Genomic DNA, 15,171 nt, shown 5'->3' on the forward strand with positions numbered 1-15,171 from the left:
TGCAACAGGCAACACAGCAGCGATCTCAAAAGCAGAATGTGCTGGTCCCACAGGAGCTAGTTATTGTCGGTGACTCTACTGTCAGGGAAATAGGGAATATATTATGCAAAAAAGATAGGTGGATCAGGACCAGGGTATGTCTGCCAGGGGCAAAAGTTGATGATGTTGTAGAGCAGATATTATCTTTTAAGGGCACAAAAGGTGATACAGCTGTACATGTTGGAACTAATGACCAACACAAAAACCCTTCCCTTTACCCCTGATGATAATTATATCTTTTAGTAAATCCCACATCAGTACAGTGTGATCACTGCTCCCTAGTGGTTCCTTTATCTGCAAATTCTTAATGCACAAATAATCATTGCTGATAACCAAATCAAGAGTATTACCCTCTCTTGTTGCCTCTCAAACATGCTGCTGCAGAAAACTGCTGCATCCAATAAATCTACAAGTCTTGCTATTGTGCTGGCGACCAACCCACAAGTTCCAATCAATATATGGGAAGTTAAAATCCCCCATTATAATACAATCTGATTTATTGGTACATTCTATTTCTCTGTACAACTGTTCATTGTACTCATAAGAGTCATTAGGCCTATATCTGGTGAGTATGGGCTTGGCACACTCAGGGTCCTGATATGATCATTCTTTTCTTTCTTGGTGATTCCCCTTCTACTTCTAACTCTTGTGTTCTCTCTCTCTCTCTCTCTCTCTCTCTCTCTCTCTCTCTCTCTCTCTCTCTCTCTCTCTCAGGGTAATTCAGAATTTTTTTTTTTTTGGCTGGTGCAGCATAAACCTCAAGCTTCCTTGCACCATATAGCTAATAATAATAAACACGCTCCTACTCTCATTTTTGCTTTCCCAGTGCTTATCCACACCAAACTGACTCAACATCGCACTGTCCATCTATGTCAACTGGATGCACTTCCTTAGATTTTATGTTTTTCCTAATTAACAGCACAACCCCTCCTACCTTCCTATCCTGTCTATCCTTTCTGTATACATTGTAATGCCCAAATTCCAATTCTGTATTCCTTATATCTGTGTGATACCACGTCTCTGATATCCCAACAATATCCACCTTGGAAGTCTTGACCAGAACTTCAAATTCATCAAATTTATGAACTATTCTTCTAGCATTCGTGTACATGCAAGTATACATTCACCTATTCTTTATTCTTAGTTACCCTAACACAGTCCATGTATTTATGTTTCGTGATGACTCACACCAGTCCTTGAAACATGCAGCACCCCGTGCTCCAGGCCACTGCCCATTCTTATAGAAGCAGTGCAAGAATCACTTTCACCACTGCCTGCGGCTACTTTTAACATTTTAGTCTGTGAATCCCCACAAGCTAGCAGTTTTTCAACCCACCTAGTGCTGCTTCAATAGCATCAGCAAACACTCTTGCACCCTTTCTATTTAAGTGTATCCCATCCCTGTAGAAGCAGTCTCTCTTGTTAACATGCAGAGACCATACTGCCCCACGAGCCTTACACAATCTCTCCAGAGCCGAATTGATTGACAAGACTCTCATCATGTACTCCTATTGTGACTTACTATATACAATTAAAAACCTCTACATCTAAAAATCTCATTAATGAATACCATAAAATTTTGAAAAATCCTTTCATCACTAATCACCTAGTTGACTTAATACATGAATGTAACAGCAGGGATAAAGCTGATCTTTGAATTAGAAATATGCGGTCAAAAAGAACCAAACTCACACCTCAAAGCAACTTTTTCATCTAAGAGCCACTTTTATATGTAGTGGCACAAAAGCTCAAGCAAAGAAAACTGACACACATGGGACAGAAAATGAATTACAAAAGCAAGCTTTGTAACTGATTTTCTGTGATGTGTCAATTTTTTTGTCACATCACAGAAAATTTCATGCTTACTCGGGATGCAAATATAATCCAATTTAACATCTATCGTAAACAAACAAACAGCAGTATGCATCTACATTATAACAGCTATCACCTGTTCATCTACAAAAGGACTATCATCTTTAATCAATTTCTCAATGCCTATAAATATTCAAAGATGGAATCTGCTTTAGACTCAGAAATACAGATATTAACCAGCAGAGTCTTAAACAGGGGTTACCCCCTTGCTAAAATAAACCGAACTGGGGTACAAGCTAAGGATAGGATACAAAAAACTATACCAACCAATAATAGTAACATCAAAAATACTTTATTTCTGTTCCATATGTTGAACAGTGGCACAAGCAGCTTAACACATTCTTTAAAGATACCGAATTTAAGATTGTGGCCAGACCAATACAGAAATTACATGCTATACTGAACAATTGCTCAGTCCTTTCCTCTTTCTCGACACAAATGTCTTGGTATACAACATTTCTTGCAGTGATTGCAACTTGTCTTGCTAAGAAATTCATATGATTTCCGCTCATCATTCGCATAAAACAGCATGCATCTTCAGTTCGTGCTTCTCGAGCAGCAGCATCAGAATTGCTCATCCATGCTGTTAATGAAAAACATACATTTTTATTTAACGAGGCCAAAATACTTAAGTATCCAACATAATGATACGAGACTATTAATTGCAGAAACTGTTGAAATTAAATTACATGAGAATTCTATTAAATTTTGTCGTCCTTATCTAATCTCCGTTCGTGGTCTTTTATGCACATGCGCGAAGACAAAATAATCGTGGTGTTCCACGCACGTGCATGAGGACAAATAATCTCTCTATTTAAAATTCATGCTCTCACACTCCATAATTTCCATTCCTGTGATCACAACACATGGTCAAAAAGCATTGTCTGCTTCAGGAAAGAAAACAGTTTTTCAAAATTTACATTTAACTTTAACTGATTTTTTAATTAATTATTTTGAATATTAGTTAATTTTTGAATTGTGTTCAATTGCTTTTTTACTGTAATCATTTTTTGTTAATCTTTTATTCGTTTTAATTTCAGGAGAGTATCATATGGAAGTGTTCTACATATACTGAGGTAAATTTCTCTTATTCTTCTACAAAGTTTTCTAGAACACTTCTGAACGCTAACCAAGCCTCCACCTCTCTCTGAGATATATAACTTGTGAAATTATTAACTTGCAGTAGTTCTCTAACTTGTGGGCATTCAAAAACACCAACGTGCAGTTTAACTTCACTTATCTCAGGAAATTCTTCTGCACCAAGCACCAAAAACTACTTCCCCCTTTCTCGTTATCTGTTCTTAACAGTTTTGTTAGCCCCAGTATAGTAGTGGTAAAAGTAGCAAAGAATTCTTTGCTTATGCTAACACTAGAATGAAACAGAAAAAAAAATTTCACTGACATGATCAGAGCAAACATTGGGATCAGAAAATTTAGAACAGTAATCCAACCAAAGAAAAGAATAATAGAAAGTATGCAGATCATCCTATTCACCCCAGGGGGTTCACATCTGGTGAGTATGGGGTTGGCACACCGAGGGTTCTGAGCTGGATATCATCATTCTTCTCTTTCTTGGTGATTCCTTTCTATCTCTCTCTCTCTCTCTCTCTCTCTCTCTCTCTCTGAGGGTAACTTGAAAATCTTTTTGACTGTAGCAGCATAAGCCTCAGGCTTCCTTGCACCATATGGCTAATAATAATAATAACTAGAACTAGAACTGGATAGAACTAGAACACAAGAAAACCAAGGACGTAGAAGAAATGAGAGGGTAGGAGATTTGGAAAGAAGAAGTAAAACAGACCAAGAACTCTCACAACTGGTGACCTCCAAGAATAGATAAAGTCCACAACTACTGGTACAAGAAGCTCACTTGCACACACAAGCACCTGGCAGAGCAGTTCACCCAAATGATAAGGCACCCAGAGACAATCCCAAAGTTTCTCACTCAAGGAATCGCATATCTGAAGCCTAAAGATGAAGATACAAGAAACCCAGCAAAATATAGGCCAATCACCTGCCTCCCAACAATGTACAAGAGCCTGACCAGCTGCATAACCAACAAGATATCAGACCACTTGGAGAGCCAGAATATAATGGCCAAACAGCAGAAAGGATGCAAGCGGTTGAGCAAAGGATGCAAGGAGCAATTAACCATAGATGCCTTGGTTATGGAGCAAGCCTACAAGAAGTGCCGTAACGTATACACAACCTACATCAATTACCAAAAGGCCTTCGACTCCATGCCTCATAGCTGGTTAATAGAGGCACTGAACATCTATAAAGTCAATCCAATACTGACAAACTGCCTAGAAGAAACGATGGCGAAATAGAGTGCCACTATTAAGGTCAAAAACATCACAACCAGGCCAATCCCCATCAGGAGAGGAATCTTTCAGGGAGATGCCCTGAGCCTATTGTAGTTCTGTCTAGCACTTAACCCACTATCCATCATGCTCAATGGTAGCAAGTACGGACATATAACCTCAAAGAAGGAAGAACTTGTACACCCTCACCCACCTGATGTACATGGATGACATCAAGCTCTACATGGGAACCGAGAAGCACCTCCAGCAACTATTCCAGATCACCGAAGAATTCAACAATGATATTAGGATGGAATTTAGTCTAGACAAATGCAAGACCCATGGATTGCACTAGGGAAAATTAGTCAACCGAAACTACCGGCTACAGACTGGTAAAGGGATCAAAGCCGTTGCAGAGGAAGAGGCATAGAAATACTTGGGGATGATGCAGGCTCAGCAATTACAGCACAAGGAAATTAAGGCCTGCCTGACCGAAAAATACCATCAGAGACTCAGAAGCCTGCTGAAAGCAAAGCTGAACAGAGGGAACACAGTTAAAGCCATAAACACCTATGCAGTCCCAGTGCTAACATACTCCTTCGGGGTCATAGATTGGATTAACACCGAAATGGAGGATATCATGAGAAAGAAAAGGCCAATGAACTGTCAACACCACCTGAAATCTGCCATGGAGAGAATGACAATTGTCCGGAAAGAAGGAGGACAGGGCCTGATAGAACTCATTGAGCAACAGAAGACAGCGATAGTTAACCTGAAGGATTACTTCCAGAAACACACAGCAGCACTCCACCAGGCCATAAGGAAGATAGACAAGCAGTGTATATACCTCACTCAACCTAAGCAGGGAGTCCCCCCCCCCTCAACCAGGAGGCACAAATGAAGCTAGAAAGATGGGCAGAGAAGAAACTCCATGGCAGACAGTACAATGATCTCCATCAAGATCACATAGATAAAATTGCTTCCAATGCATGGTTCACGAGTGGAATGCTTTTCCCCAAGACTGAAGGATTCATGCTCGCCATCCAAGACCAGGTAATGAACACCAGGAACTATAGAAAATACATCGCCAAGGAGCCTGGAGTGTTCGATGACACATGTCAACAATGCCGCTAGCCTCAGAAACAATCCACCACAACACTGCGTGATGCAAGGTGATCACCTAGACTGAGTACACTCCTAGATACGATCAGGTAGTCCAGATAATACATCAGAAGCTAGTAAGGTAAAACCAGTTGATCGAAGAAAGTGTACCATACTACAAGTGCGAACCTCAGGCAGTACTGGATAACCCCAATACTGCCACAAGCTGTACTGGGACCGCGGCATAACAACGGATACGGCAGTCCCGCACAACAGACTGGACATAACCCTTGTGGACAAGAAGGAAAAGGCTACTTATCTGATTGACATAGCTGTACCCAACACTGGCAACTTGCAGAAAACCCTTGGGGGAAAAAATAAGGAAGTACACGAACCTAAGACAGGAGATCAAAGAGATGTGGCATATGCAACAAGTAACGACCATCCCAATCATTGTGTCAACCACAGGCATGGTGCCAAAGACCTACATAACAGCCTATAATCAATAGGTCTACCAGCAAACACCTACAAGGAACTCCAGAAAATCGCAATCCTGAACACCTGCAGGGTAGTCAGAGAGTTCCTCAACCAACAGTAACACCAGACATAAAAGAATTCAACTTAGTGCAGTCCAAATCCCCATATTTTTGATTGCACTAACGTTGAATTTTCATGAACCCCAAGAAGTTTTTTTGTAATGGGATTTTACTGCATTCCTGTATTTTCTTGAATATGGTATTTTAATCATATTCAAGAAATACAATTAAATGAGTAGAATGGTTGGTAATATATGAATAAGCTATGCATTCCATTTTTTTAAGATATTAAAAATAAAAATAAAAATTCTTATCTGAATTTATTTCTACCAGCACCATGATTTCTGAATTTTTTTTATACCACTTGAATTATTTTCAGTTTTTCACTAAGTATATAGTACTCATGATTAGCAGAACATATATACACAATACCTTACAGATTACATTCACCAGTAAAGGCCACTAAGCTTACAAATAATTTTGAGGTGCGTGAAGTGGGCAAGGCAAATATCACAGTAAATTAAAACAGCTTAACTATCTTAAAATGCTACATCTTAAAAACTTAAAATATAAACCTAATGCCAGTTAGTTTTATATATATAATGTTCAGAATGAAAAAAATATTTTCACATCTAAAACTATATCTCTTTATGGAATTTTCAATGCTCAGTATGGATGTGAATAATAATTTTTAATCACGTGTGAATTTGATTTAAATATAGGCTACCATCGAAGCAGTAAAATCACAAACTTTCATCATAATTTAATCAATGCTGAAAATATTTTCTTAACTCAACACATATCAGACAAAGGAAAAATTATAACAAGCAACAGGCTGTTTTGACTTCACACCTAGCATCACTACTAAATTTGGGGAATAGAGCAACACAATAGATGTCGCGTTAATCAAGTAACAATAATAAATGCAATATACACGGTACACAGACACATACACAATTATTTCAAATATTTTAAAAATGGATATCAAAATTTACACACACGGTGTCATTCCTTCAGGCTTTAGACTAACAATCTTTGGTTGAATATTTCCTCCCAAAAACCATTCTTTACTTGTCATGGATGGCTTCCATGTTATTCTAGTATCAGGGAAAAGATCATCTTGGAAAAATTCTGCCTGAAATATTAAAAGCAAAAGCATAACAATACTTAAATAACTTAGTTATTAATATTATTATTATTATTTTTTTTTGTATATGTACTATTACAGGATGGAGGGAAGAAAATTTCACATGGAATTCCCCATAAACTCACCCTTAGCCTTGGAACGGTGAAGGAAAGTGGTTCAATGGCATTTTGAGTAAGTCTAATTGCTTTGGCAAACTCTACTTCTGTTACATTGCAGGCATACTTAGGGAGAAATGAAACAGCTTGATGTGGCCCACTACATTTGTAATTTGATAATGGGTGAAAGTATGGAGAATCTCTGGCAACTTCATAGGCATAGATTATGGAATCTCCCTAAATATAAAAGATAACAGAGTTACATATTAAAGATGTCAAAGAAGATTTTCAAATAAGCTGTGTGACTCTAATCATAAATTAACAAAAATAACATTTCACATACGAGACTTTACCTGCTGCTTTCCATGATTGATTACTGCAATAAATCATATTAAGCTAGAATAAATACTTTTACAAGTCTGAAAAAAATTAGGCCTTTGCACTAAATTCACTGGGCCTTTATCACATCTTTTTAACTGCCAGGTTAATTCATGGCCAAACATCAATAATAAAATAATCCAGAGCATGTAATATCTGCAAAATTCCAATTATTCAGATGATAAACCAGGTTACATTTAATACTAGTCCACATCAAAAAATTATGCTCAGATTTTTTAATTACAAAGAATCTACTATCAAAATAATTGTAAGCTCAGAGATTTACCGTGGTGAAGACACTACAATAAATATCTTAATATATGAGCATCACATTACAAGCCTTTCACCATGTTCTTTTCCACATGCAGCTTGATGGATATTATCCATTTTTGATAACAGAAAGGCACTAATTTGGACCATTCTTCCTTCAACATAGCAATCACTTTATTTACTGATTGTGGGTGTGTTGCCAGGTCAAAAACTGATATTCCGATTCATCCCAAAGATGTTCAATGGAGTTAAGGTTGGGGCTCTGACCAGGCCATTGATACTTATGCAAACTGACAGCTTCAAAATAAGTTACTAGAGGAAATTCAATACTGCTGCCACAGTGTGGAAAGGGCAGACTTGTCCAGAATGGCAATGCACTGCATGGCATTCATGGTTCCAGGAATGAAGACTGATGGTCAAAGCTCAATCTACAAGAAACAACCGCAGAGAGTGAAAGTACCTCTACCAAACTTCACAGTTGGGGATGACAATCTGTGGCTAATAATTTATAGCATCTGCCAGATCAAAACACAACCATCAGATTGGAAAACTATGTACCATGATTCACCATTCCATAAAAGAGGTTTCTATTCTAGGGATCAATTATCATGGTACATAGAACCAGGCAAGTTGATGTTGCACATTGTGTGTTGGGATATTTGTTTTGTGTGCTGAAAATCTTCTGTAAAATCTCATGCTATGTAGCTCCCTATATATCATCTCTTGTCTTAATATCAGTTTCTATAGCCTCCCTGAACTCCTGGTTGACAGTATTTGAGTACCAAAGAGTATTTTTCTGAGCATCCTCTGGTCTCTTTCCTTCAATTTCTGCAGTCTACTTGAATGTTCCCAGATGTAGTAGGACCATGACATTTCTATTTGTGATCATGCCAGCCAATGCTGACCTAGAGGTGCTGTAGTTTTGCTGTAATGGCACAAACAGACTGATTGCTAATATGGAATCCTGTAATGATTCACTAATTGGAATTCCCAAAGCTCAATGCCTTGACCTATCAACTATATTTCATTGATCTGCTTACTTTTAGTGTGAATGTGGTTGCTCTTACATATATATTCCTGACATAGGGGCAGATTATGAACATAATTTTTTTTTCATATCAAACACTTCATGTGAAACTGTGCATACCCTGTGCAGCAATGAAATTTATTTAAAACTGATTGCTCCCTTATTCAGGTTAATAAGCAACTTTGTGCGAGACCATTTATAAACAGAAAAAAACAAATGTATCATTACTGTGTTCAGCAATTTCTTTCCAAAATACAGATAAAGATCAATATAATTATACATTGTAAAAGCAGCTATATTTATCAAACAAGTAATTTTTTCCTAAAATTCCAACAGTTAGACAGATTCTTCCCTGATTATTAATGACAAAAGTTAATTGTAATCAGATAATTGATAATAATTGCATAATGCACAGGGTCGGGCTGTCTCGAGGGTGCCATGGGTGCACTGCACCCGGGCGGCAACTTTCAAGGGGACACCTGAAACTTACATACACGTATGAAGAAAATTTTAAAGGGGGCACAAAATTGCGATTTGCACCCGGGCGTCACATTCCTTAGGAACTCCTCTGATAATGCATCCAATAATCTCTTGTGTGATTGATTCCAAATTATAAAAATAGTTTTTGTGGCCAAAAGGAAAAGAGGAATTAAGCTCTCTACACAGTTAATCTGTTAGTGCTTAAAAAAAAAAAAAAAAAAATCCACAATATTAGTTTCCTATTTTCTCTTCCTCAGGATCATTGATTAAGCTTTCATGAAGCAAAATGACTTTGATAACTTGAGAAAAAAAAAGGGAAAAAATCTAACAGTTACATACTGGCAAGTTCAAATTATAAACAATAACCATTTAAAAATCTATGTTTAGAATGTCTTGCAGAATGAAAGATTTTATTATACTGTGAACTAATATTGATTTTACATGTTGCAAACATAATAACAATGATCTACAGCTAGAAAATATGTAAAACAGAAAGAAATTGGCACAGTGCTTTTTTTCCAGTCAGCCAGATTTTTTATAATTGCAGATTTTTCAATGTTAGGTTTATGAGGTTCTGTTATATGTTCTTCTCATATTTCTCTGTGTGCTGCATAAGGCCTTAATTCATATGAATTTCTCCTGTAAACATTGCCTTTTGGCTTCTTCTAACTCATTAACTGAATTGAATGAACAATAAATGCCAACTCAAAAAAATATCACATGTGATTAAACCAAATATGTCACCAAGTAATTCCACTTTTCTGTCATTTCTCTAACATTGCAATCTCTTCTCTACCAGCTGTTTGGTGCCATAGTGTTACTCTGAGCATTTGTACTGTGGTTCTAGATCATCTTAATGCAGTTGTCAGTGGATCCAATTCTGCAGAGTGGTTGGTAGTTGTTGAGTTGGGTTGCCCACTAGTTTGGTACAAAGTCTGCTCTGGACCAGCACTCGGACCATGAAAATGTGGACTGTGTCACTATTGATAGGCAAGCCTTTTGAGTGGTTGATCATGTTCAGCAGTGCTCTAATGTAAAATGCTCTACAGAGAGAGAGAGAGACTGTAACTACAATGCTTATCTGATGTTAGGATGTCTGTATTGGGAAAATCCCACCTGTGATCTTCCTCCCATACATCAACACAGAATCAGTGGCCACTGTGTTGCCTTTCTTGATATCTGTCTTGCATTCTTTGAGCCAAAATGGAGTCATCCAATGTTCTGAACGTTATGCTGTGTTAAACTGTATAAAGCCAAGCACAGTTTAACCTTTTGCAATGAAAACTGTGCTTGACTTCATTCTTAGCAACCGTAGAAATTTGTTTGTATTGTTGTTTGTCGTTCTGGTTTTTAGGAGCATTAGCAACTAAGGCCATATTGCTCCGGGAATATGCGGTGGTCATTCCCTGACCTTTCCGCATCCTCCGTATTTGGTGGTGAAGGGCTCGAACCCCGGTCTAATCAAGAAGCGTGTGCAACGCCCTGCTGCTCCTTCCCACCTGGCTACGGAGACACCATTTGTTTGTATGTCATTGCTAATTTTAATATGTATGTGTATTTAAAAACATGTATATATATATAAATATATATCTGTATGTGTCATCTCTGAAGAAGTGTTAACAGTAGTGGAATCCATGAAATGTCAGATTAAAATAATTATTGATACCTTTCAGTTGATATGTCAGAATAGGCACCTGCACATGGATACAAGTTTTGCTGTATCAGAATCAGTTTTATAATACTATAATAAACAACCCAAGCTCAAAAAAACTGCACATGACCTCCATATCATTTCCTTAGCTGACAACTGAGAGTGCTTCCTCTATTCACTGATTCTTACCTCTATGTGATATCATTCAGATCCCATCTCAGTTGTTCATAAAGTACAGTACTGCCAATTCAATTTATATATATATATATATTGCATTTCATCTTAGTGATCACTGGCCAGCCACAGCCAAGTGATTGATCTCATATTTGAATTTCTCTTCTGCCACTCTACTGATCATTGTTAATTTAGGTTGACAGAGTGGGCACACAGCACTTGACAACAACCTAATGTATATATACTGTGTTTTCATTTATTAAAACAGTTATCTATACAGATGTTCTTATATCTTCTATTCTTTAATTTACCAGTTTTACATAATTCACACAGACTTGCAACTGTACACAGATTTGTTTGCATAACATAGAAATATATTAAGCAATACATGTGGACATTGTGGCCTCTAACTCATTAACTGAATGAGATGCCAAATCCTTTGCAGAATATGGAGTTTAACACGCTTCAAGGCAGTTTCCACAGTGATACATAACCCTTTCATTAGTGTTACTATGTGTAGCAATTTTATCCTTAACAAATCCTTCACAAGGCAAGGTTACGTAATGTAAGGTCAGAACTGCATGGCAGCCAAAATGGTAGTGGTGAGGGGAAGGTGGTGAAAATAAGGCTCAATCTGCTGGCAAGGCATTTTCTTATTCTGGTTAGTCATGCACTAGCTGCACATGACCTCCATATCACCTCCGCAGTTTCAATGATGACTGGTAAAGGGTATCAACTATCAGAGGGTAGCAACCTTTCAGCGAAGCAGCATATGAGAATATACCTAAGGAGTATTTTCATCTGCTCCTACAGCGACAGGTCTCACAAATCAATACATTCCTAATAAATAACTAGCAGTCCTACCTTCATTGAATAGTATTGGTAAAAAGCTGTACTCCGACTCAAAGAGGTCTGGGTTTAAATCTGCCGCTTTCCAAAGACTGCAAAGATTTTTAAAGGTTAGATGCAATTAGCCAGTCTCAGATAGAGAGTACGAGTTCTCTCTTCAGTTATTCCAGGTTTTTAAATCTGCACAAAATACAAATAAGTTCATGAAGGCGTACTTCTACAAAAACAACACACTGGTGAAATTTGGCCGAAGTTGCTGATGTACTGTAAAAATCAATAACTGACTAAAATGTTGGTTTCAGGGAGGGTGGATGTAACAAATAACATATTCATTGGCAAGAAAGGACCTTTTCATAAACATGGTTGTGGAAGAGGGTTCTAGAAGCACATGCCTCAACTTTTCACTTATGTTTTTTACTACACAGAGTTCTATAGTTCTAAGAAAGACAGTATATTTTCTTAGTTTAAAAAAAAAAAAAAAAAAAAAAAACACTTCACATTCTCTACAAAAATAAAGCCTATAATCCTCTCTCAAACAAGAATTACTGTTCAAACAAATTTCAATTGAAGTTCTGTCTTTTTATACACTTTACAGGCTTTTTTTTTTTTTTTTTTTTACTAACATTCTTAATTCTGAACTATGCCTTTGCTAGTCAAGTTAAACATCATAATCCAGCTATGGAATATCCCTAATGTCTGCAGAACTTATTCCCTTCTTTGGTCTTATGATTTGATCACATTCTTACTTTCACCACCTTAGAGATTCCTGGAACTTTCTGAATGATGGAAGAACAACTTCACAACAGTATATCAACAATTTGTGCAGACATAAGATCTCTGCCAAGTTTGTATGATTGATGAGCAAAAGCAGCTAGACTCAATATTAAGAGCTTATTCAAGCCATCTATGGTGATCCCTCCTTGCTCAATTCAATCATAACAGGTGATAAGCTGTAGGATGTTTAAAATATGTTGAACAAAGAGACAAAGCATGCAATGGGAATCATAGTTTTTTTTACTAACATTCTTAATTCTGAACTATGCCTTTGCTAGTCAAGTTAAACATCATAATCTAGCTATGGAATATCCCTAATGTCTGCAGAACTTATTCACTTCTTTGGTCTTATGATTTGATCATATTCTTACTTTCACCACCTTAGAGATCCCTGGAACTTTCTGAATGATGGAAGAACAACTTCACAACAGTAGATCATCTATTTGTGCAGGCATAAGATCTCTGCCAAGTTTGTATGATTGATGAGCAAAAGCAGCTAGACTCAATATTAAGAGCTTATTCAAGCCATCTATGGTGATCCCTCCTTGCTCAATTCAATCATAACAGGTGATAAGCTGTAGGATGTTTAAAATATGTTCAACAAAGAGACAAAGCATGCAATGGGAATCATGATGCTCTCTAAGACACAAATGTTACATTTTCACAAATTGAAAACCAGAGTAATGTAGTAGTAGAAGATGCAAGTGATGCAAGAAAGCAAGCTTATGTAGCATCAGGCAAAAAAAAAAAAAAAAAAGAAAAGAAACCCATATCACACATCTATTCCCTCAAAATGTTTGTGCAGTTCCTCCTTGAATTTATTTAAGCTATCAACTTCCACAACGACAGATGGAAGTTTGTTCCAGCAATCTAATTTGCCTTTAGCCATCAACCTGCTGCTAGAGGAAAATTTCTGCATATCTATTCTATAACTGTCTTTCCACAGTTTGAATTTATGCCTACTCAGTATCAGTAATTATCATCAACCAGCTCAATATTTCATTTCAACTAATCAAACCCATCTTAGAAACCAGATCTCCCCTTCCTATCCTCAAGCTCTAATTACTTTGATTTGTTTTCCCCCCCTGTTTTTTTTTATTAAGTACATTTGCACATATATATATATATATACACTGTGCTGCCACTTTATTAGGCACACCTCTGCTGTGCACACAAATGGTTTGTCCCACAACGCTGCAAGTCACTTGACCACAGTTGTAGTATTAATGCAGCAGAATAACCTTTCTAGTATCAGTTAAGCGTACAAACCGTAGCAAGAATGGGGAAAAGGAGTGATCTAACAGACTTCGAACATGGCATGGTAGTAGGTGCAAGATGTGCTGGACAAAACATCTCTGAAATGGCAGTTCTCCTGAACTTTTCACACACCACAGTTTCAAGGGTGTATCGAGAATGGTGCAATGAACAGAAAACATTCTCTCAATGGCATTCCTGTGGAAGAAAATCACTTGTTGATGAGAGAGGTCAGAATTGTGCAAGCAAACAGGGAGGCCACAATGTAGCACATCATGTCAGAATACAACCTTGGTGCACAAAACAAAATATCGCAATGGACCACTAGTTGCACTTTGTCGTGAATGGGCTACAACGGCCGACAACTACATCGCATACCTTTGTTATCAATGAAGAAAAAGAGAGCATGCCTCCTGTGGGCACAGCACCACCAGCACTGGACTATCGAGGATTGAAAAACAGTTGCTTGGTGTGATGAGTTGAAGTTCCTAGTGCATCGTGTTGATGGAAGGGTCAGAATTTGGTGAAAACAACATGAATCCATGGACCCGTCATGTCTGACAACTACTGTGCAAGGTTATGGTGTGGGGAATGTTTTCTTGAGTCCATCGATAACCATAGATTCATGTCTGAATGCCACATCATACCTAAACATCATTGCTGACGAAGTGCATCCGTTCACGTTGACAGTTTATCCTCAGTCAGATGGTTACTTCCAGCAGGTTGTTGTTGTTGTTTTTTGGTTTTTAGGAGCATTAGCAACTAAGGCCATATTGCTCCGGGATATGCGGTGGTCATTCCCTGACCTTTCCGCATCTTCCGTATTTGGTGGTGATGGACTCGAACCCCGGTCTAATCAAGAAGCATGTGATACGCACTACTGCTCCTTCCCACCTGGCTACAGAGGCGGCCTTCTTCCAGCAGGATTATGCGCCGGAGCACAAAGCCCAAATATATAACTTGTGGCTCGATCGGGGGAAGGAGAGGTGGATAGGTCCTTCGATTGGTTCACTTATGTGACAATTTGTCTAGCGATTGAAATGCAGCAATTCCATGACCATTACTGGCCTCGTGGTCCTCTGTCGATATGGGGCATAATGGTCAGTCTATTTTATTTTGTTTTATTAGATTGATTAGTCTCTTTTGGTGATATTTCACATTTCTCGGAACTGGTACCTTACTAGGGGGTGCAGCTAAATTGTTATACAATTGGTTTTATAT

At 37.8% G+C, this 15,171-nt stretch overlaps 1 protein-coding gene across 1 annotated transcript in view; it reads right to left on the reverse strand.

The window, feature by feature from the left end:
- The window catches only part of pod1 (coronin), a 588,411-nt gene that overhangs the window by 88,038 nt on the left and 485,202 nt on the right, over window positions 1-15,171 (reverse strand). Inside the window, exons 21-22 of the mRNA XM_090381732.1 lie at window positions 7,124-7,330; window positions 6,851-6,986 (exon numbers count right to left, since the gene is read on the reverse strand). Coding sequence (XP_090237858.1) covers window positions 6,851-6,986; window positions 7,124-7,330 — 343 coding nt within the window. The remainder of the gene's footprint in view (window positions 1-6,850; window positions 6,987-7,123; window positions 7,331-15,171) is intronic.

This window comes from Mastigoproctus giganteus, chromosome 9, assembly GCF_048544385.1.
Source record: "Mastigoproctus giganteus isolate SK-2022 chromosome 9, ASM4854438v1, whole genome shotgun sequence".
In the NCBI taxonomy this organism is placed as follows: Eukaryota; Metazoa; Arthropoda; class Arachnida; order Uropygi; family Thelyphonidae; genus Mastigoproctus; species Mastigoproctus giganteus.